Source organism: Podarcis muralis, chromosome 5, assembly GCF_964188315.1.
Source record: "Podarcis muralis chromosome 5, rPodMur119.hap1.1, whole genome shotgun sequence".
In the NCBI taxonomy this organism is placed as follows: domain Eukaryota; kingdom Metazoa; phylum Chordata; class Lepidosauria; order Squamata; family Lacertidae; genus Podarcis; species Podarcis muralis.
The window spans coordinates 38,581,910-38,601,451 of record NC_135659.1 but is presented as its reverse complement, the minus strand read 5'-3'; the positions used below and the strand labels follow the sequence as shown (position 1 = coordinate 38,601,451).

General features: G+C 40.0%; 1 protein-coding gene across 2 annotated transcripts in view; it reads right to left on the bottom strand.

Moving 5' to 3' along the window:
- Positions 1-19,542, bottom strand: part of NEGR1 (neuronal growth regulator 1) — a 452,691-nt gene that overhangs the window by 55,532 nt on the left and 377,617 nt on the right. The window contains exon 7 of one of the 2 annotated variants that reach the window (XM_028733090.2): positions 2,617-2,658. The exons of the other annotated variant lie outside the window; for it this stretch is intronic. Within the exon in view, the coding sequence (XP_028588923.1) occupies positions 2,617-2,658 (42 nt within the window). The remainder of the gene's footprint in view (positions 1-2,616; positions 2,659-19,542) is intronic. 2 annotated transcript variants of the gene reach the window in all.

Genomic DNA, 19,542 nt, shown 5'->3' with positions numbered 1-19,542 from the left:
TTCAAGCATTAAGCCATTCAATTACAATCATCTGGAGTGGGACCAGTCCTGCATCCACAAGTTGACTGAAGGTCTGAAGAAGCAAACTTCTTGTTTTGCCATCTGGCAGGGGTTCATTTTGGACATACAAATGGGGTAAAGGGTAAATATTTTTCTTATACAGCTAAAAGCAAGCTACAAAGCATTACAGCTATGCTTACGGTCCCTGTGGTTTCTGGCAACCCCATCAGCAATAGGGGGTTACGTTAGTAGCCTTGACAATATTTATGCATTCTCGCTACAGCGAAAGATCAATTAGTCATTGGGCGGGTAGCAGTAAGATGAATGGATACTCCCTACAGCAGGTATTGCCACTGGATCCTGCCTTTATCTAGAAGATAAATAAATCTTCTAGATAAGGCTTACCCAGCAGATTGAAGTTCCCAAGGAATCTCAGCACAAAACTAGCCATGGGGAAGCAAAGTATTACGGAATACTAATAAAGAGACAGTATTACGAGTTTGAAGATCCCAGGCCCACAGGATTTCTAGTCCTGAAAGGAGCATTGCTGCATACCACCTAAATCTTCATGCAAGGTGATAGCAACCCTTGCTTCTTTGCATGTATGTCTATGTTCCCATTATGGCCCTGTGCTTCTGGGGAAAGCTTCAGAATTCTCAATAGCATCCACTTGCATGTGCCTGTTTTTCACAAAGCAGACATAAAATGTAGCCTTTCTGGGAAGAGAGGAGGGTAGCTTATGTGGCCATTGGCCACCAACTTGGAAAATCCTCTGCAGTGAACCACCAATACTTTACAGTGCTCAGGAGGGAATAATCTATCTGATGGCACCGTGTGAGTTTGTGGCTCTCCACCTGTCAATACTATACTGTTCAGATTTGTTATGATCTTTGGTTGAGCAACAAATCTACTGATTGACTGTAAGTTTTAGGCTCAGGAGTAGGTATGGGGAGGAATGTTAAAACTATAGAAAAAGTGCACCAGAACACAATGCTTCTCAACCTGCAAAATGTTTCAATTGAGGATCGCTTTCTAAAGAAAGAATGTGTTCAAACAAACAACTAACAACTTGGGTATAAATGTACTTTAGGTTGTATTAAGTTTTATAGCTTAGCTTTTTTTTATAACACTGTGGTAAAATGAAAAGAAAAAGCAAATTCTAGTGAGCTATGTTATCAGCTATGTGGCAAGTGAGACTACCAGACAAACCCTAAGCACGACTTTTAAGTGTTTCTTTCAAGACACTGCTAGATTAGTTCGTTGCACAGCTGTGTCAGACACTGCATGAATGACACAGAAAACACATGAGAATTTCTACAGAAGCAGTGGGAACTCTCATTCTTTATAGTTCAAACTATACATCTTCAAAGCAGGGCAAATTTCCACACTAAAGACTACCATATTTCAAAAGTTTGCGAAGCTAGAATTTTGGTGTCAGCATCTGCCCTCGGCGTTGTGGCTACCAGGGGCGGGCCAAGCCTTTGCTGAAGATTTGTAGAATGCCTGTATCAAAACACTGCTTTGGTTTTGTAGAAATATGCACTGGTTTGGCAGCAGAACCTGTTTCCACAGTTTTTTTAGAGGATAGGTAAAGAAAGACATTCCTTAAGTAGTATGAAAAAATATATACCGTATTTTTCGCTCTATAAGATGCACCAGACCATATGACGCACCTAGTTTTTGGAGGAGGAAAACAAGAAAAAAAATATATTCTGAATCCTAGAAGCCAGAAGCAGCGAAAGCAGTGATTCCTCTTGCTGTTCTGGCTTCTGGGATAGCCGCAGAGCCTGCATTCTCTCCATAAGACGCACACATATTTCCCCTTACTTTTTAGGAGGGGAAAAGTGCGTCTTATAGAGCAAAAAATACGGTATATAGCCATTCTACCCATCAGGGTTTTTGGGTTTTTTAGAGCTAAAGTAACCTCTGCAGATGTTAGTCCAGTGAAATTACGACAGGAAGTAAATAACAGAATAGCCCTCAAAGACCAAGGAATGATTCTGTCTTTTTTTATTAATCGGGAGATAGAAAAACTGCATTTCTCTCTGAAGATCTGACCTTGTAAGTTAAAATTAATTCTTCATCATGTGTTACTTCAGCTCATGAAGCTTTGCTATGTGAACAACCTTTACAGAAAAAGGTACCCCATCATTAGCACAGCCCTGCATTCGGTCATAGATGTTCCAACACAATATGCACAAAGGAAGAGCCAGGGGGGAAAGAAAACTCACACAAATGCCTTGCTTCCAGCAAAACAGCCAACAATCAATTTAGCACAGATAATACCACAAAGAGAATATAAAAAGCACAAGGCATTTCACCACTAAGCCAATGCTGTCTGCATCTGCTGTGTGATCTTTGGGACAGAGGGAAACGGAGAAGCGCTTTCATAAAAGAAATCTACCAAGGCAGAATAGCATTTGCCCAAAGAGCAGCACAAACGATGAGTGCACAAAGACAGGAAAGAGACAATTCAGCAGTAATAGAAGTAATACTGCTCAACACCAACTGCGTGTCTACTGGCATGACAGCAACATATATGTTGTCATTCCTTGGAAAGACAGAGGGAGGGAGAGAGTACCCAAGCATACTTTGGGGGTGTATGTGGATACTGACCTGGGCTTGAGACAGGACTAGTAGTAGTAGGCTCAATAATTTCTACAAAAAGGGAAAAGGAAGAAAAAAAAGAACATTTGGATATTAATCACATATGGAAGACAAATACAAAATGAGACAGTCATCGGTCATGGTCATGCAACAGATAATGCTTATGAGGTTAACTTAGGAAACAAGGAAGACAAACAAAACCCACCAAGACTTTGGCGTTTTCTGTGAAAATCATGCAGTAAGCAAAAACCGTGTTCATGGGTGACACACATCAGTTTCTTTATTCATGCACCACTAAGACACAGGAGTCAAAATAAAACACTCTGAGAGACAAACTACAGCCAAACTGCCTTTGCTGACCTACCCTTGAAGTTCTCTGATAAAGTTGTCTGGTAGGTGACTGAAAGCAGCATACAAAATACACCTTAATATCCATCTTTTAATGTGAATACAGATGTAATTATCTGCTCACACAACGGATTTTAAAAATTTTATTGGGGTTTTAAAAAAATGCATATGTCCATACAAAGGTCCAAAATACCTTTCAGTGATTTCTTTTAATCAAGGATTTTTTTTAATGCATCAAATGGACAAAAATGGTGACATACATTTTGGTTTAGTAAATTTGAAAGGAAAGTTTAAAATAAGGTTCACAGCAGCTCAGCGAGTCATGAAACAAGGCATTAATTTAAGGTTTTCTCAATACAGGCCAGCTTTAATTTCATTTAATTGGTGGCATTCAATAATGTCCACCGTCCCTGTAGAATGGAAATCTGCTTGCATAGCAGAATGTCAACTTCTTTCCTTCCCCCTTGCAGCCCCACAACAAAATCGCTCCACAGGGTCCCCCAACCCTCTGGAGCAGATTTTGGGGCAGTTTCAGGGGAGAAAACAAAACAAAAGCCCTGTGTGTTCAAGGGGACACTTCCTTGCACTACATTGCATTCCACCCATTGACTTTTATTAATGGCCAACAAACAAATCATATCAGATTTATAAATATAGATAAGGTACAAACCAGTAGCGGTATTTCAAACTAGAAGCAGTATTTTCACACCAAAGTCCAATTGTCCACAAACACTTTTCTTTGGAATTGTCACACTGATTTAGTGCAAGTTACTTTTAAGTAAGTATCCAATGGATTGTAACATACCATTTTTCACTTTTCATTTCCATCTATATTTTTGTCACTCTCTGCCTGACACAGCATACGCAAATCAAAACCAGGCTAATACACAACTCAAAGAATTAAATTCAAATGACCATTTCTTTAAAATGCTGCTGTATTTGAAATGAAAAACATGTCAAAATTGTGTATCATTATATTCTAAGCACTTTTTTTTTGTAAAATACATTCTTTCAGCTCTCAAAAAAGAAGAAGAAAAGCCACCATCAACTTCACCTATAAATTAGCACATTTTTTAAAATGGAAAACGATTTTGGATTGGCACTTCTCTGATAATTATGCTACTTGAAGACCTTGACCTGCTATGCAGTAACTTCACAATTCCTTTGAGAAGCTAAAATGCATGGCCTTTGAAAGGCTATTATTTCGTATCATATACTGTCAATCATATCCAAGGATTGAAGCCACAGTATTAATTCTCCCTCCCTTTTGCTCAGACAGCTCGTAGTTGCTCTTATGCTGACTTGAAACGCCATGGCATTACTTCAGATCAGAATTCAAGCATCACTCTATTATACGGTAAAAGAAGTAAGGAGCATTAAATTTTCACTCACACTTAGAACACATTAGCTTTCTTGGGGAGTTAACCTAACCCTTTGCACATATTGGAATTATGTATAAATACTGGTAGGGAGGAATTCTTCTACATCTCAGGAGAAGAAATATCCCTGCAAATCAAGACAAAAGTTACAAGTACCAGGAGTTTTATTTCTCCCCTGTGGCACACCAACAACATGCGTTCGCGGAAGTGATGATGGCTGCCAGAAGCTGAAATTGTACATCAAGTGTGGTAGTGAATGCAGCAGATCCAGCACAGAGATTAGTATCCATTAGAGAAATGAAAGTACAGTAACTTGAAGATGTTCATAATTGCCTGTTGCTGCAGTCCTATCACATTTACAGAGCAATCCAAACCTGGATCCACCATGCTTGATTAGGGGTTGGATGGGGGTGGAGGTAGAGCAGGAAGCCCTGCTAGAAATCAGTGCTCCAGTGCGCCTTTCCAAACAGCAAGCAGCCAGCAGAAATCCCTAGAACAGGACGAGGCACAAGAGGCAGAAATAGCACAGGGTCTGCTGTATAATTAACCAACCATACTGTTATCATGTGATGTTATTGAGACTGGCCTGGGTCTGGAAACAGGCACAGTGAAAGTACCCCTGCCGCGTCCCCCTCCTTCTGTCCTGTGGATGTGGCACTGGCTTAACGCAACCTGGGACAAACCCCATGTGGAATGGGAGAGCAGGGTGAGTCAAGGAATGTTTGGTCTGGTTCAAATATGCTCAAAAGCAACTCTCAGAGTATGGCTGTGGATTAAATAATCTGGCCTGGCATGAACATGCATGGCATGTGTTCATCCTAAACACTGAACTGCAATTTTGCAAGTGCGTGGTGGGTGAGATTACCCCCCCCCCCAAAAAAAAACCCCTTTAATTGCCCACAGGAAGCTGTCTCTGTGAGCATACTTTCTCCATGTCAGAACTGCTTCCTTCACACTGCAGTTAATGTGACTAGCTCTACATGGGAACTAATGCAACCTAAAAATGATAAATAATATATTTGAACCAGGTCCTAGTAAAAACCTAATAGGGTTAGTGGTTGCAAAGAACATGGGACAATGATTTATTAGGAGGGTGAAATATTTTAAGCAGTGAAGATGAAGCTTATTAGGAAAAGCGTTTTACAAAAAATAATAATTCCCTGTTAAAGCCAAAAAAAGAGAGAGGTGAAATTAGCACAGGAAGAAAAACTATTCTGTTGCCAGAAGGAATCCAAATAACCAGCATGGAGTAGAAAGGAACTTTCGTTGGGTTTGTTAAAAGTGCTGGGAATTGTAGCTTTTTGAGGAGCCTCCTAACAACTCTCAGCACACTTAAATGAACTACATTTCCCAGGATTCATGGGGGTGGGTCGTGGGTACCGTGGTATAAGAGTACTTTAAATGTATGGTACATACATTTGATTTAGGGCTCCAAGAAATGTACACAACACTTTCAATACATCCATAGTTCCCAAGGAATTGTGGTTATCTTTATTTTAAAAAGCATTATTCAGTGGTGATGATGACATAAATTTTCTCTCTTGCTGTTCTGTGATAACATGTCATTCCGACACTGAAAAAGTTAATCTTCCTCCCCCTCCCATTTGGTCACTTTATAGAAGCTATAGGGTCCATTTAATACAGCAAACATCATTCTTACAATATTTACGGTGGCAATTCTGCTTGCCATAATAATCTATATATATCTCAGAATAAAATTTCCACAAAATCAGTTTCTAAAGGTTGTCCAGGAAAAGAAATTGCTTGCTTTTACCTGCAAATGGGATCGTTGAAAAGAGGCCTCTGTGCATTCACACCCATGTGACTAAGTCACAGCTCATAGCCTTTGAGGAATCATCAAGATTGATGCAGAGTTTCCATTCTTGCCAAGTCTTGATATAGAAATTCTAGCAGCTTTCCTGAAATTTGTCGTGCTTTCCGCACATCAGTTTATGGGTGTTTTAACCTGTTCACAGCTAAACATCTGAAGTCTTGTGAACAGGACATACGTGCAAGAGAACAATTACCGTATTTTTTGCTCTATAAGACTCACTTTTTCCCTCCTAAAAAGTAAGGGGAAATGTGTGTGTGTCTTATGGAGCGAATACAGGCTGCACAGCTATCCCAGAAGCCAGAACAGCAAGAGGGATTGCTGCTTTCACTGCACAGTGATCCCTCTTGCTGTTCTGGGTTCTGAGATTCAGAATATTTTTTTTCTTGTTTTCCTCCTCCAAAAACTAGGTGCGCCTTATAGAGCAAAAAATACGGTAATACCACATAGCATGATGCAGTGCTGCAGCACGCGAAAGCTACATGCACAAAAGCATCCTGGGCTATTACATGAAACAAGGAGTTGATACTGAATGAACGGACATGCAGGATGCAACTGAAGTCCAATGAATTCAGGGTAGGGGTTGAATTTTCTGCAGACATCTGCTCTTCAGGATCAAGAAATGGGACTCTCTTTCCCTTCCTCACATAACATTTCCCTTCCTTCACATTACTAGTGAGTAGGCTGAATTCTCAGAGGCCTCTTTCAAATAATTCTGTTCACAAATAGAAAACCTCAAGTGCTGCATCAATCAAACGCTACCAGTTTGAGGGTTCTGCCATACAGTTATCCCCAACATTTGCTCTCCTCACCTCTCGGATGATGGCAAAGAAGCCAAATCTTAATCTGGATAAAATGACGACATTGTGGGTGAGGAAACCAGTTTATCTAGATGGAGGTATGTGATCAGTCCTGGATGGGATGACAGTCCCCCGAGTTAGCAGTTTGGGGGGGTCTTCCTGGATCTGGATCAACCTATGATAGCTGGCATCCATTTGCAGGAGTTCCTTTTATCAGATTCATTTGCCACCTGGGACCCTATGTCGCGAAAGCAGACCTGACCATGGTTATTCGTGTGCTCTGGCTTCATACAGCCAGATTAAGATTACTGTAACAGATTAAGACTGATTAAGATTACTGTAACATGTTCCACATGAGGCTGCTGTTAAAGACAGTTTGGAAGTTCACGTTGGTTCAAAATGAAGCTGCCGTGTTCTTTATGGGGCCAAGCAATCGGAGCACAGAATACATGGTGCTCCTTCCAGGAGAGATGCTTTCAGAGAAGGCTCTTTAAAATGGAAACCTTTCATTATTTCCTTAAAACCAGGCCTATAAACCACACCCTGATAAACTCTATGAAGTTTCTGGCTTTTAAGCAAATGTTTCACAATTATCTCAGCTAAACAAACTTTTCAAACTGATTTCTTTTATGAACATAAGGCTGTTGATGGATATAGACATTCTCAATATAAATATCATTACTACACTCAGTAAATATTGTTGCTTTGTATAATTTGTGAGAGGAATAGACCTAAAATATTGTTATGAAACAGAATACAAAATGATGATTTTAATTAACCACTGATAAATCAATAGCTTTAGGAAACAGATTCCAAAGTTAATATACCGGTAATGTGCCAAAAGGGCCACAGATAGACTGACTAGGCTTCAGATTCTGTAGAGATGTTTAGAATGAGTAAACACCTAGATACTGGATTCTGCTTCCTCACCAATTACTCCATTGGGTGTTTCAGAAACAAATGTTTAGTTTTTGATTATGTCATCTATGGGAAATAGTTTCCACAAACCACAAACATACACAACATGCCCAGCTTTCTGAATTCATGCAACTGTAATAAGAAGCTCCTAGATTCAACATATTTCAAATAAAAGAATGATGCTCAGACAAAGAAATGGTGGTATTTTTATATCACTATTATGTGAACATAAGGCACTGCATTTTTCTCCTTCAGGAAAACCAGCAGTAGAACAAAAGGTTGTTCATAACAGTCATGATGTCTAATCTGTCATGTGTTAAGGCTTCTATCCGATTTTTAATGGGAAACATAATTAATTTTTAACTGCCCCATTACAGCCATCCATGCCTCCTTGTAATGATTTTCCCTCACACATGCCCTTAGGGTAGTATATCAAAAGACACTGTATGGGGGAAGCAGAAGTGGTAGACATCTTCAGAAATCTTTCCTCGCTATTTATCCTAACATGATATATCCCAGTGAAAATCCAGAGCAGTAGCCATTTTGCTCTTTCTTTTTTCCACAATACAGCAGTACTACAAGGCCATTGGCTGTTTTTAGCCAAATGAAATGAATAAATTAAAACAAGTTTTGCACATCATGGCAACTTTTACTATGCCATAAAGAATGGGAAACACATTCCTCCCCAACACCACCACCGCTGCCGGGGATCCAGAGAAAGCAATGTGTATGTTGGAAAGCTTCAGCATTGAAACAAAGGAAGCTCTCTTATACCAAGTCAGACGACTGCTCCAATTAGCTCAGAGTTGTCAACATTGACAAGCAGTAGCTCTCCAGGCAGGAATCTTTTTTGCCCCGCATGGACACCAGGGATTGAAGCTGGGACCTTTTGCATGTAAAGCATGAGGCATTTACCATTGAGCTACATCCCTTCCCCCAAATCCTGTGGTCCTTCCCCCCAAATCATGCGCATGGTTCTTCTGGTGGGAGTATCCCACTCTAGAAGCCCTATAATCTACATGGAATAGAGGGGCTGCCATCAGATGGAGGGGTTAGAAATCCCCCATGCACAGATGATGTTTCACTTTGTTCATACCATTCTGCCATCCCTTATTACCTAACGAGACAGAGGACGATGATTTTGAAAGGAAATGTTTTATCTTCTCAAACTTGATTCTTAGATCCATACTACTTTATTCTATTAAAACAGAGACCAAGCTTCTTTCAAAAGAAACAAGGTTGGCTGAGACTTATCATCATGCTTATAGTAGACCCACTGAAATCTATGGAATTTAAATTAGTCATGAGTACTAACTTAACTTAAAACCTATCATTTCAATGGGTTCAGTCTAAGCATGACGGAGTCTGGAGTCAAGCCAGGGAAAAAACCTCCTTCTTCAGATTTAAGCATTTTCAAAACTCTTGTACACCAACTCAGCTACTTATTTGAAATCTTCTTATCAATAAATGCACACTAATGACAGGATCAAAGAACCCTCAAACTCCTTCCACGAGCCCAAGAGGGTCTGATTTTCCTTTAACAGGAGTTACAAATCTCCCACCCTTTTAGGAAATGGATTTTTGCACTGAGGAAAATATTTAAAAGCACAGATATGGTGGGTTCTTAAAAACTGCAGCATACGGAAACAACTTCACCACTCCTTTCTCATGGATTGGCCTCTTCAGCAAAGTGAATGGGGCAGGTTGTGGGTACAAGCAGCCTTGTTTTCTCTTCTCAAAGTAATCTTTTAAAAAAAAACCAACAACCCCCGCCCAAGGATTCTGCTTTTATCCATTTTGAGAAACATAGGTAATCATACAGCAATCATATCACAAATTTCCTATTCTTGGGGGGGGGGGGGAGTTTTGTAGCACACACTGTGGGAAGGTTAAACTGCATCCCACTTAATAACATTTTCTCAGACCACTCAAGAAGATGGAAAGTATGCAGCCAATTATCATATAGAAAAAGTCACATCATCTGAGTGAAGTAAAGAGAATACTGTTAACAGTTTTAACATTTTGCATCAGGCAACCATCAACTTTCACATAACAGCCTATTCAAGAACCTCAAGGGAACTGAGCAGCAGTGAGCTAGTATGGGCTCCAAAAACATGTCCTTTTGTCAGCACTGTGACCCAATACCCCTGCAGTAGAACAGAAAGAATTGGTAGCCCAAATATTTGTACTCCATGCTCCCAACTTCTCATTGCGTACTCTTGATAACTTGCATCCGCAGCACTGTGGAACCTGGCCCAAAATGCAAAGGCAGACCGGAGTTGAAGTGCAACATTGCCTTACAATGCCATTCAAATTCTGAACTGCAAGTCTTGCGTTGGGTAGGGTGATGTCGGTCCTATATTGCAACAACATAATATACGACATATTCCCCTGCTTTTCTTTTTCACACAAAATGAAGCAAAAGGCAAAGCTATGACATATGACACCTCCTTAAGAATATACCCAGGGGCGTAGGAAGGGGTGTGTGGCCTGCCCCGGGTGTCATTCCTGAAGGGGTGACAAAATGGCATACCGCGGGGGCGGCACTTACCGCAGTGCCTGGCCTGCAGTGTGCCCAAGCCATGCGTCTCTCTTGGGAGTGACACAGTGGCTCGGGGGCCTGCGCTGCCCGAAACGGCAGTGTGGGGCTTGCGTCCACCAGGCGGACTCCATGGGCAGCTCGCTGCAGCACCCCCCTGGGCAGATTGCCATGGTGCCCCTGTGGACGGCTTGCCCCGTCCCCGCCACTCTGGGTGCCAGAGCAGCTAGCTATGCCCCTGAATATACCACCTGAAGCAACTGCCTCATCTAACCCTATACACAGGTCAAACCTGCGAGTCGATTATAGGATTTACTGTTGTAAAAGTTGGAAAGTATCAGAAAATTGCCCATCTCTGAAACTTCAACAATATGTAGTTCCTTAAGTCAACATTCTAAAGCTGTAGCAATTAGATCAATGCTAGCAGACAATGATACTGTCATGAGGTTTTTTTTAGGGGGGGGCAGGCTGAATGCCTGCCTTCCTCCTAATTCTTGGAATAGCCAAGCTAGTTTCCTGGTAATCTGGTGATCCATTCAGAGGAACAAAAGAAGTGGCTCTGTGCAAGATGGTAAATCGGTGGGGAGGTCCTCTCTCTACTCACAGCTATTAGAAGGACAAAGGCAGAGTTGAAGGCAGAGTTTGGAGCGATGTGAGCATGAAGCAAAGAAGCAAGTTGGGAATCAAGACAGACAGACAGACAGACAGACAGAGCCATGATTAATTTCTGTCTGAATCCACATCTGAAGCAAGGCCCTTTGGGGGTGTTAATGCTGTGAGTCCATAGGCTCAGGTTGTATATATTTGTAAATAAACCATATATCATAAAGATAGAACAGACTCCATTGTATTTCATTCCCAAATAAACACAAACCCTGGGTAAGCACCTGAAATTCCTGGAATCTTGCACCACTCAGAGACTGGGGTGGTGCTCAACAATATAAATGAATTGATTGTAGCTCGAGTAACTTGCACAGCTGTGTTACTATTTTTAAAGAAGGGCTTAATGAAAGGACAAACAGGAAAGATTATGTGATCGATAACAATTAAAAAATTAGTAAGCACATCATGTCCAATAAAGACTATTTCGTACATGCTGGTAGGTCTGAGTGTTTTGATCATCTACTGCAGGATGCCGGAGGATTTGTTCAGTCTTTTTTTTATCTTCTGTGAATGTCTCAACTGGTTTATATTCATAGCAAGAGTTACATGCGTGGTGACAACATGCAGAATGGTCCTGTCATCACTCACTGCAGACAAAATGCTGCTTATAAGCAGAACTGTAGACATTTTTATGAAGATTGTTCCTCAGCCTGGCTACAGCTACTAACTGCTGTCGGCTGGACTGTGTGTGTATTTTTAGAAGTTCCCCCTGATGATTCTGCTAGAAAAACAACCCCTCAGGAGAAGACTATAGGAAAGACAAGGGCTAGATTAGAAAACGTTACAGCTCTGTTATTGGTTTTACAGTGGAAACAGGCAAGCACAGGACTAAAATTCAACTAATCTCAATTACATATCACAGCATGACCTGGTTTTTTCAGAGGCATCGTACGCACAGCCAATCTCTTCACAGAACTGAACTGGATTTTTCCATGTGACACCCTTTCCCCCTTATCATCAGGGAAAATGAAGCATAAACTGCTTTAAAAGCCTATAACCTCCAAGCATTCCTCATCATGCGATTTCACTGTGTGAGCTCCACCCCACTGTTACATCACCACCACCAACATGCCAACAGAGGTCCCCACTGCAGAAGGTCAGTTCCCAGTGTGCAAGGTAAGTGCAGGGCAGGACTGAGATTGAGATCTTTCTGCAAAACTATGGTTTCCTTTTTTCAATCTGAAATAAGTCTCCTACAAATAGCTCCTCCCTCAGTGCTGCAATAGATGTGGAGAACGTATAGTAAAAAACTCCATGAATTCATAACTGGCAGCTTATGGACACACAATTGTTTTCGTAGGACTGTCCGCAAACAAATTCAGGTAGTGGACTGGCAGCCAAAATTAGTTGGAAAAGAGCTGAAGAAGTAACATCCAAGTGAAAGAAAATGGTCATTTAGTGTGTATTATTAGTTAGCATAAAGTTGGATTCCCTTGAAATACTATTACATTAATTTCAGCTGCCCATTTGTGTCACATTTTATGCTGCAGTTTACTCATCAATTACCAGGATAGCTTTTGCATCAGAATATACACATTATCTTTGAAATACAGACCATTCTAACTTGCAGGAGAAATCTGTCATTTGCAAAAAGCTGCAAGGGAGATTCCTTGAAGGATAATGCTTTTACAACATGCACACTCAAATAAAAATGGGAGGAAATGACTGGTTTTATTTCATTGTAGAATTAGAAAAATATTGCTTCTGTGCTACTAAATGCACAGATGTCTTAATATTTAAAAAAAATATTTTAAATGTTTTTTAAACAATGGACATGGTGAGCTGTACAACTAGCTCTAAATAACCAAAATCATTACAGGGAGTTTGTTGGCTGTTGGCATTATATAGGCCCTTCAGCATTGTAGGGGGGACTGACAAACTGCTTCTAAACAACAGGAAATCCATGAAAATCACCTCTCCTTTTCTGTTGGTGGAGAAGCCCACTTTATTGTAACCCTACCTGCAAACAAGGAGCCTTTCCACAAATAGAAGAGATGGTCTGGATCAAATGCAACACACAGTCATTCTTACATACTGTCAGCTGAACAACAAAAATAGATAATGAACAATCCAAGTGAATAGTTCGTGCCTAGCAATATCACCCACCTCTTTTATTTGACCATGGCAATGAAGCTAAGAAATACAAACTCCTAAGATGCTTGTTTAAAGCCACAAAACACAAGAGGAACAGAAAACTGTGAGTAGATTCAAAATTTCTATGTGATATTTTCAATTATTACTTGGCTGTATGAATTGGTGAAAGAGTTCTCCCTGTGTCATTCTTCTTATTCCCAATTGGCCTTACTAGGAAGTAAACAGATGTGATCCCAGAATGATTCAGGATGACCGATTCCATGAAAGCAGAAGAGGGACAAGACTATGAACAATGAAAGTGAACAAAGAGAAAAGATAATCGCTTCGAAAACACTGTAATGCAGGGGTCCCTTTCAACTCAACAAGTCTATGATAAAATAGACTGACTGGAGCGGACTCTGGGAATCCTAGAGCATACATCTTATTTTTAAAACAACACTTTGTAAACTTTTTGATCCAGTTTACGAACTTCCTTGGGGTATCAGGGTAGCCACTGTTAAAAAAATCCAGGTCTACATGTACCTTCGGTCAGACATAGGAAGGCAATTATTTTATTGTTATGTAAAGGTGAAGTCATGCTGTGATAATTCCTTGTAAAGAAAATGAATGTGCTGTTATATATATATTTAAGCATCTCGCTTAATCCAGAACTACAGCCTGTTGTCTCTACAGTACATTTCTATGTCAAATAGAGAAAAGTATTCAATAAGCATTTAGGAAGCATTAATAGAATCTGTAGTGCTGCTATAACCACATTCATGTGTAAGATGTGCCAAAGTACTTATTCCCAAGCGTAAGCAGTATGTGCATTAAAATCCTTATTTCTAATCTTAGAATAGTCAGAGGAAACAGCTGGCTTAGGTGTTATTTTTACAGCTGTTCAGGACAGAACAAAAAGAAAGTGACAAAGTACTCACTGCTCGTTAAAGCTTATTCTTTCATTAATATGTATAAATAGAAAGTCCATGAATAATGTAAGACATAGGAAAAATTGTTTGCGGTTTTGCTCTTAAAAATCCATCTGATTAGCACTACTCCAATAATTATACAGCCTTGTTCTCAGAGGTCATTTTCCAAATCTGCATAACTAGTTATGTAGGGGAATAACTCAAGATTTTAGGAAGGCAAACATATAAATTAGAATTGCGACACATTCATTGCTTGCTACAGGGATGCCTTCTGCACAAAACCCCTTCATCTTGGAACACAAATTAATCAGCACTCCTTTCAAATTAGATGTTTTTAGGTTACATGTTTCTCAGTTACTGTAAAAACCAGGTTGCTGTCCACCCTTCTCTCCCCCGTTATTTAAAAATGTATGTCTGAAGTGTTCAATAAATCAGCATAGTTTTGTCTTCTACAGATTTCTAGCTTGAAATGGTAACAGCATAAGTTCTGCTGTTATGCTTGGGTTTTTTAACAATCATTTTTATTTATGAGAACTAGTCCTACCTATCTGCAGAATGAAGTAGATGCTTCAGGTCACTAATCTGGTTGTTGTGAAGTGGCAGCAAATGGCCTCAGATGCCAAAACAACTTGTACACCTTGAGTACTGTGCACTGAGACTTCCTGCTCCTCCACTCTGGGGCAACTCTTGACTTTGCGTTAGTCTAATATAGATTCAAAGGTGTATAATAAAGACATCACATATGAAAAGATGGCTGATACTAGTTAAAATTATTAATATACATAAATTAACCCTTTACTACGAATTTCATACCAACTTTGCCCATATACATACATATCAACACAATAAACAAATATGAACTCCATTAAATACCAATATGAATCTTGTACTTTCAAGCTACAGTACAAACACTATTTCTGAGCAAAGCAGTCATCGTTCTGTTTCTCTTCTTTTACATTAACTATACAGTGCTACCTCGCAAGACGAATGCCTCGCAAGACGGAAAACTCGCAAGACGAAAGGGTTTTTTGTTTTTTGAGCTGCTTCGCAAGACGATTTTCCTTATGGGCTTGCTTCGCAAGACGGAAACGTCTTGCAAGTTTGTTTCCTTTTTCTTAACACCGTTAATACAGTTGTGACTGTATTAACCTTTTTTGAGGTTTTTGAAGACTTTGGTGATTTTTGAAGCTTTTCCAAAACTTTTCCGACACCGTGCTTCACAAGACGAAAAAAATCGCAAGACGACAAAACTCGCGGAACGAATTAATTTCGTCTTGCGAGGCACCACTGTATTAGTCAGTAGATGGAACTCCTATGAAGTATGCTTGTTTCACTCCTGCACCGTTTGTTGCTGGCTGTCAAAGACCCCTCTGTTCTGTCATGCTGTTGTTTTTGTTTACAGCTGATGCTTTTATGCTTGGTTTTAATTGCTGCTTCTCTCTACTTGCTTGGGTCTCAAGCTGCTTTTGAACTACAGTTCCCATCATCCCTGACCAGTGGTCCTGGTAGCTAGGGATGATGGGAGTTGCAGTCCAAAAACAGCTGGAGACCCAAGTTTGAGAAACCCTGCTCTATATTAGTGTGTGTGTGTGTGTGTGTGTGTGTGTGTACAAATGCTGTAAGCTGTCCTACAATTGTAACCCTAACTCTCCCCTCCCAAAAGCAAACGCATAGCTGCACAATTTGAAAGCATCTGATGAGTCAGGGGAAATGACTCAGTAGCTTGACCACCAAATACCTGTAAGGTGGATGATGGATCAGAAAGGTATGATCCATAGCCCTCCAGACCCTACCCCTCTCCTCTGTGCACCATGTTTCCTATCTATGACCACATGAATAGGAACACCACTGTTTTCTTCTTGCCAAGCCATACATATCCTAATTGCATATAGACTGTTAAAAACTGCATAGCCATTTGCTTCTGGAAATGGCTATGAAGATCACCAAACTGATTTTGGGGGGAAAACCATTACTACTTTTCAGTCATTTGTCTTTACTAATTGGATTGATTCTATTTATTTTGTTTCAACCTTACTATCACATAATTAAGAAAATCTTAGCATATTAATTGTACAGGCTTGACAAAGAGCACCTAACTTTTTAATAAAAAGGATTTTAATAGATGAATCTTTAGCGAAGAGGTGTATAAATGGTAACACTTTTCAGATATTAGTAGGTTGACCAATGGATACTGGGGATCTATCTCATTTATTTCTTATCTTAGGGAAGTCAGGGAAAACTGCTTGTACAGTGTCTCTATCATTGTATCTGTCTATTGTATTTACCATTGTATTTATCTATTGTATTCATGATTATATTTATTTATAAAGAAAAGGTTGCCTGTTCTAATAACTAGTCATTTATGGTGATCTTGAATAACACAAGATAGTCGTGAAATGCACAGTAGTGTCATAGATACCCAGTGATAAAATGGTTGGCCTTGCCTCACCTCTTTTCAATCTCAGTTTAGCCATGGGTTAAAGGGCTGGTCTTCACCGAGTCACTTTCTTGAATAATTCCGTTCCTTGTTTTTCAGATAGGAATATGAGTCACTTCTGCTTCAGCTTAAAGAGCAAAAATTTGATCAGAACTACTGCATTATTTTTTTTTTAAAAAAAGTTATGTGGATGATAAAAAAACCCCGTGTGTAGCCTATTTGATGCAAAGCTTTTAAAGCTTAATGGAATGGCCTTGGGGCAAACAGAAGTATCTAAATTTCCCTCACATTTCAATATATAGCACTTGGCCTTCCCCTTTACATTTGCAAAGGAATCTGGAATACATTTGCTGAAAAAGGTTTCTTTAGTTCACTGAACCAAACCATGGGAATTCAGTTTAGGATATGTAAGTGGGGCTGTTTTCTTTTTTCTTTTTAACCAAACAAACAGATCTAAAGGATTTCCTGACAGGACAGAATATTATGAGCTTATTCTTCTCTGAAGTGATTGCATATTCAATAGAAACCAAGGCCATTTGGTATTTATAAGTGAACAAAGTCATGGGGGAGGGATTATACAATTGCAGATGAGATATATCAGATACGCTTTCACTTTCCTTACAACCACAGGAAGTAACGTCCCAGGTCTGTGGTGGATCAGTGGGAACGCCCACTGCCATATCCAGGCCACGTCAAGCACTTCCTGTTCTTCCTTCTTCCCCAACAGAAAACAGCAACACCCTCCTCGTCTAGGGGAACTGATACACAGAGTGCATCTTCCCAATGAACGAATGGGACTTGACTACAAGTCCCATGATCTCCCAGCAGGGAAGCAACTCATTGAATCATTTGCTGCTGAGGAGGAGGGCCCCCACATTGGCTGAATCTGATGCATAACTGGAGTATCTCTTAAAAAAACAACTTTTCACACATTGATACGAGTGTCCACCACCTCCTACATCATCTTCCTTCATTCCTAAGGTATTTTGTCTTGAGTGAGGGAAGACTGGTAGGTAGGTTAGGGTTGCATATTCAAGTTGGCACTCCTTATTCCAGGCATTCTAGGTGCCAACCCAAGGTTCTTATCAAGTACAATATCATTCACAGAACCCCATGCCATACATGGTAGTCAAACCACTGCTACCAGTCCCCATTTCATGGATACAACTTAGTATATGACATACAATTTTACAGTGTATGTATCATTAGCTTTAAAAACTGATCGACTCCCCTAAATTTTGGAGTAGAATTAAATCCTGAGTTGGAGCTGTGATTGGTACCATTTAAAACATGATCGAAAATAATTTTGTCTTTCAGATAATATATTTTCCATGACAAATGTTCCTGCATTGTCTATGGATTATATCTGAAAATAAAAAGTCTTTTGTGAATGAGATGTTACACAAAAGTAATTTACCTTTCTCATGCTGTGCCTATGTTCCTGCCACTATGGCAATTTGCACATAAGTTCTTTGATAATTACTGTGTAATTACTGTGCTACTGATCCATGATGAATTGAAATCCACAGCCAATGTCCCTCAAATGAGTCGTTACAAATTTGTATAAATTGCATAGTGAAATGGGCTTCATGGTAAAATTCATAAACCAGATAAAATTCTGAGAAAAACAAATTCATTAAGATGGTATTATAGCAATAAAATTATATAAACAGTGAAAGGAAGAAAGAAAACATTTGTACCTTCTTGGATCCAACTTCCTGTAAAACATTTTGTTGTTGACTAAACTTAGCTTAAAAATGGAACAAGCAGATTTTTTCTGTGTTCCAGGTTCATTCATTACTTATGTTGTTGTAAGCTGCCCCAGAACCTTAAACATCATCATCATCAATATTCAGGAAGAACAGACTTTTTGCTAATAAAATATAGGATCAAGTGCTTTCCAAAGAAAAATTAATGAAAACATATATGAACTCATTTGCAACAATTTTCCATTTGCTTCGTTGCTGCCTTTCTGTTGTAAACAATGAAACAAAATACTGGTGTTTCTTTTCTTATCTAATGCCAAACAAGTAACAAATTACATCTGACATAAGCACATCCAACTCTAAAGATTCCTTAATGCTGGGACGGGGAACCTGCACCCTCCAGAAGTTGCTGATGGACTATATCTGATGATCCCTGATCATAAGCCATAGCGGCAGGGGCTGTTGGGAGCTAGAGTCTAAAGGGCCACCCCTTTAAAGGTGTCCCACCCCTGCCTCAAAGAAAGCACATACAGCTTTCTTTTTTCTACTATTCATAGAACATCCTTGGGTGAAAATATCCAGGACAACTTCTGAAGTATAATGTAATGATCTCAGGCAAGCAAGCAAGCAAGCTCCGATAAGAATTAATGAGTCTCTGGCAGTTTTATGGTACATTTATTTACAATTAATATCCAGGAACCGGCTCTGAACCTGCTGCTCTTAGCTACAAGTTGGTCACTCTGAGTCTCCGCCCCTTTCGCAGCACAAAGGGCGCCAAAGTCCAGTCCTTACTGTCTTGTACTTCCGTTGCATTTTAACCCTTTCAGCTCTTTTGGTTAGAGGAATAGGTGGGTGTATTCCCCCTCCCCCGCACTCAAAAGCTCTCTAAATGCTGCCTCCCTCCTGGTTGCATAGCAACCCCCTCAATGCCATCTATCTCCTCCACTCCCTCTGCCTGTGAGCTATCTGAGTCTGCTGCTCTATCGGAGTCTGGGAACTCTTGATGAAGGTGGGTCGAACTAACCCACTCCTGCTCTGTCTGTGACTGCTTTCCCTCATCTTCAGACTCTGGCTCCCTCTGTGCTGGCATTCCTTCATCTCCAGAGTCTGACTCTTCCCAGGCGTTCGATTCAGCCACATCCCTGACACATAAAAGGAAGAGAGATTTGATAGAGAAGGTGCCATGTGGGCTCCCCTGGAAAGTATATTGCACAAGCAAGGAGCCACCACTGAAAAGGCCCATTGCACAGTTCAGACAGCAGGAGCATCAGAAAATAACCTTTATTATTAATTTGTTTATTATTATTTAATT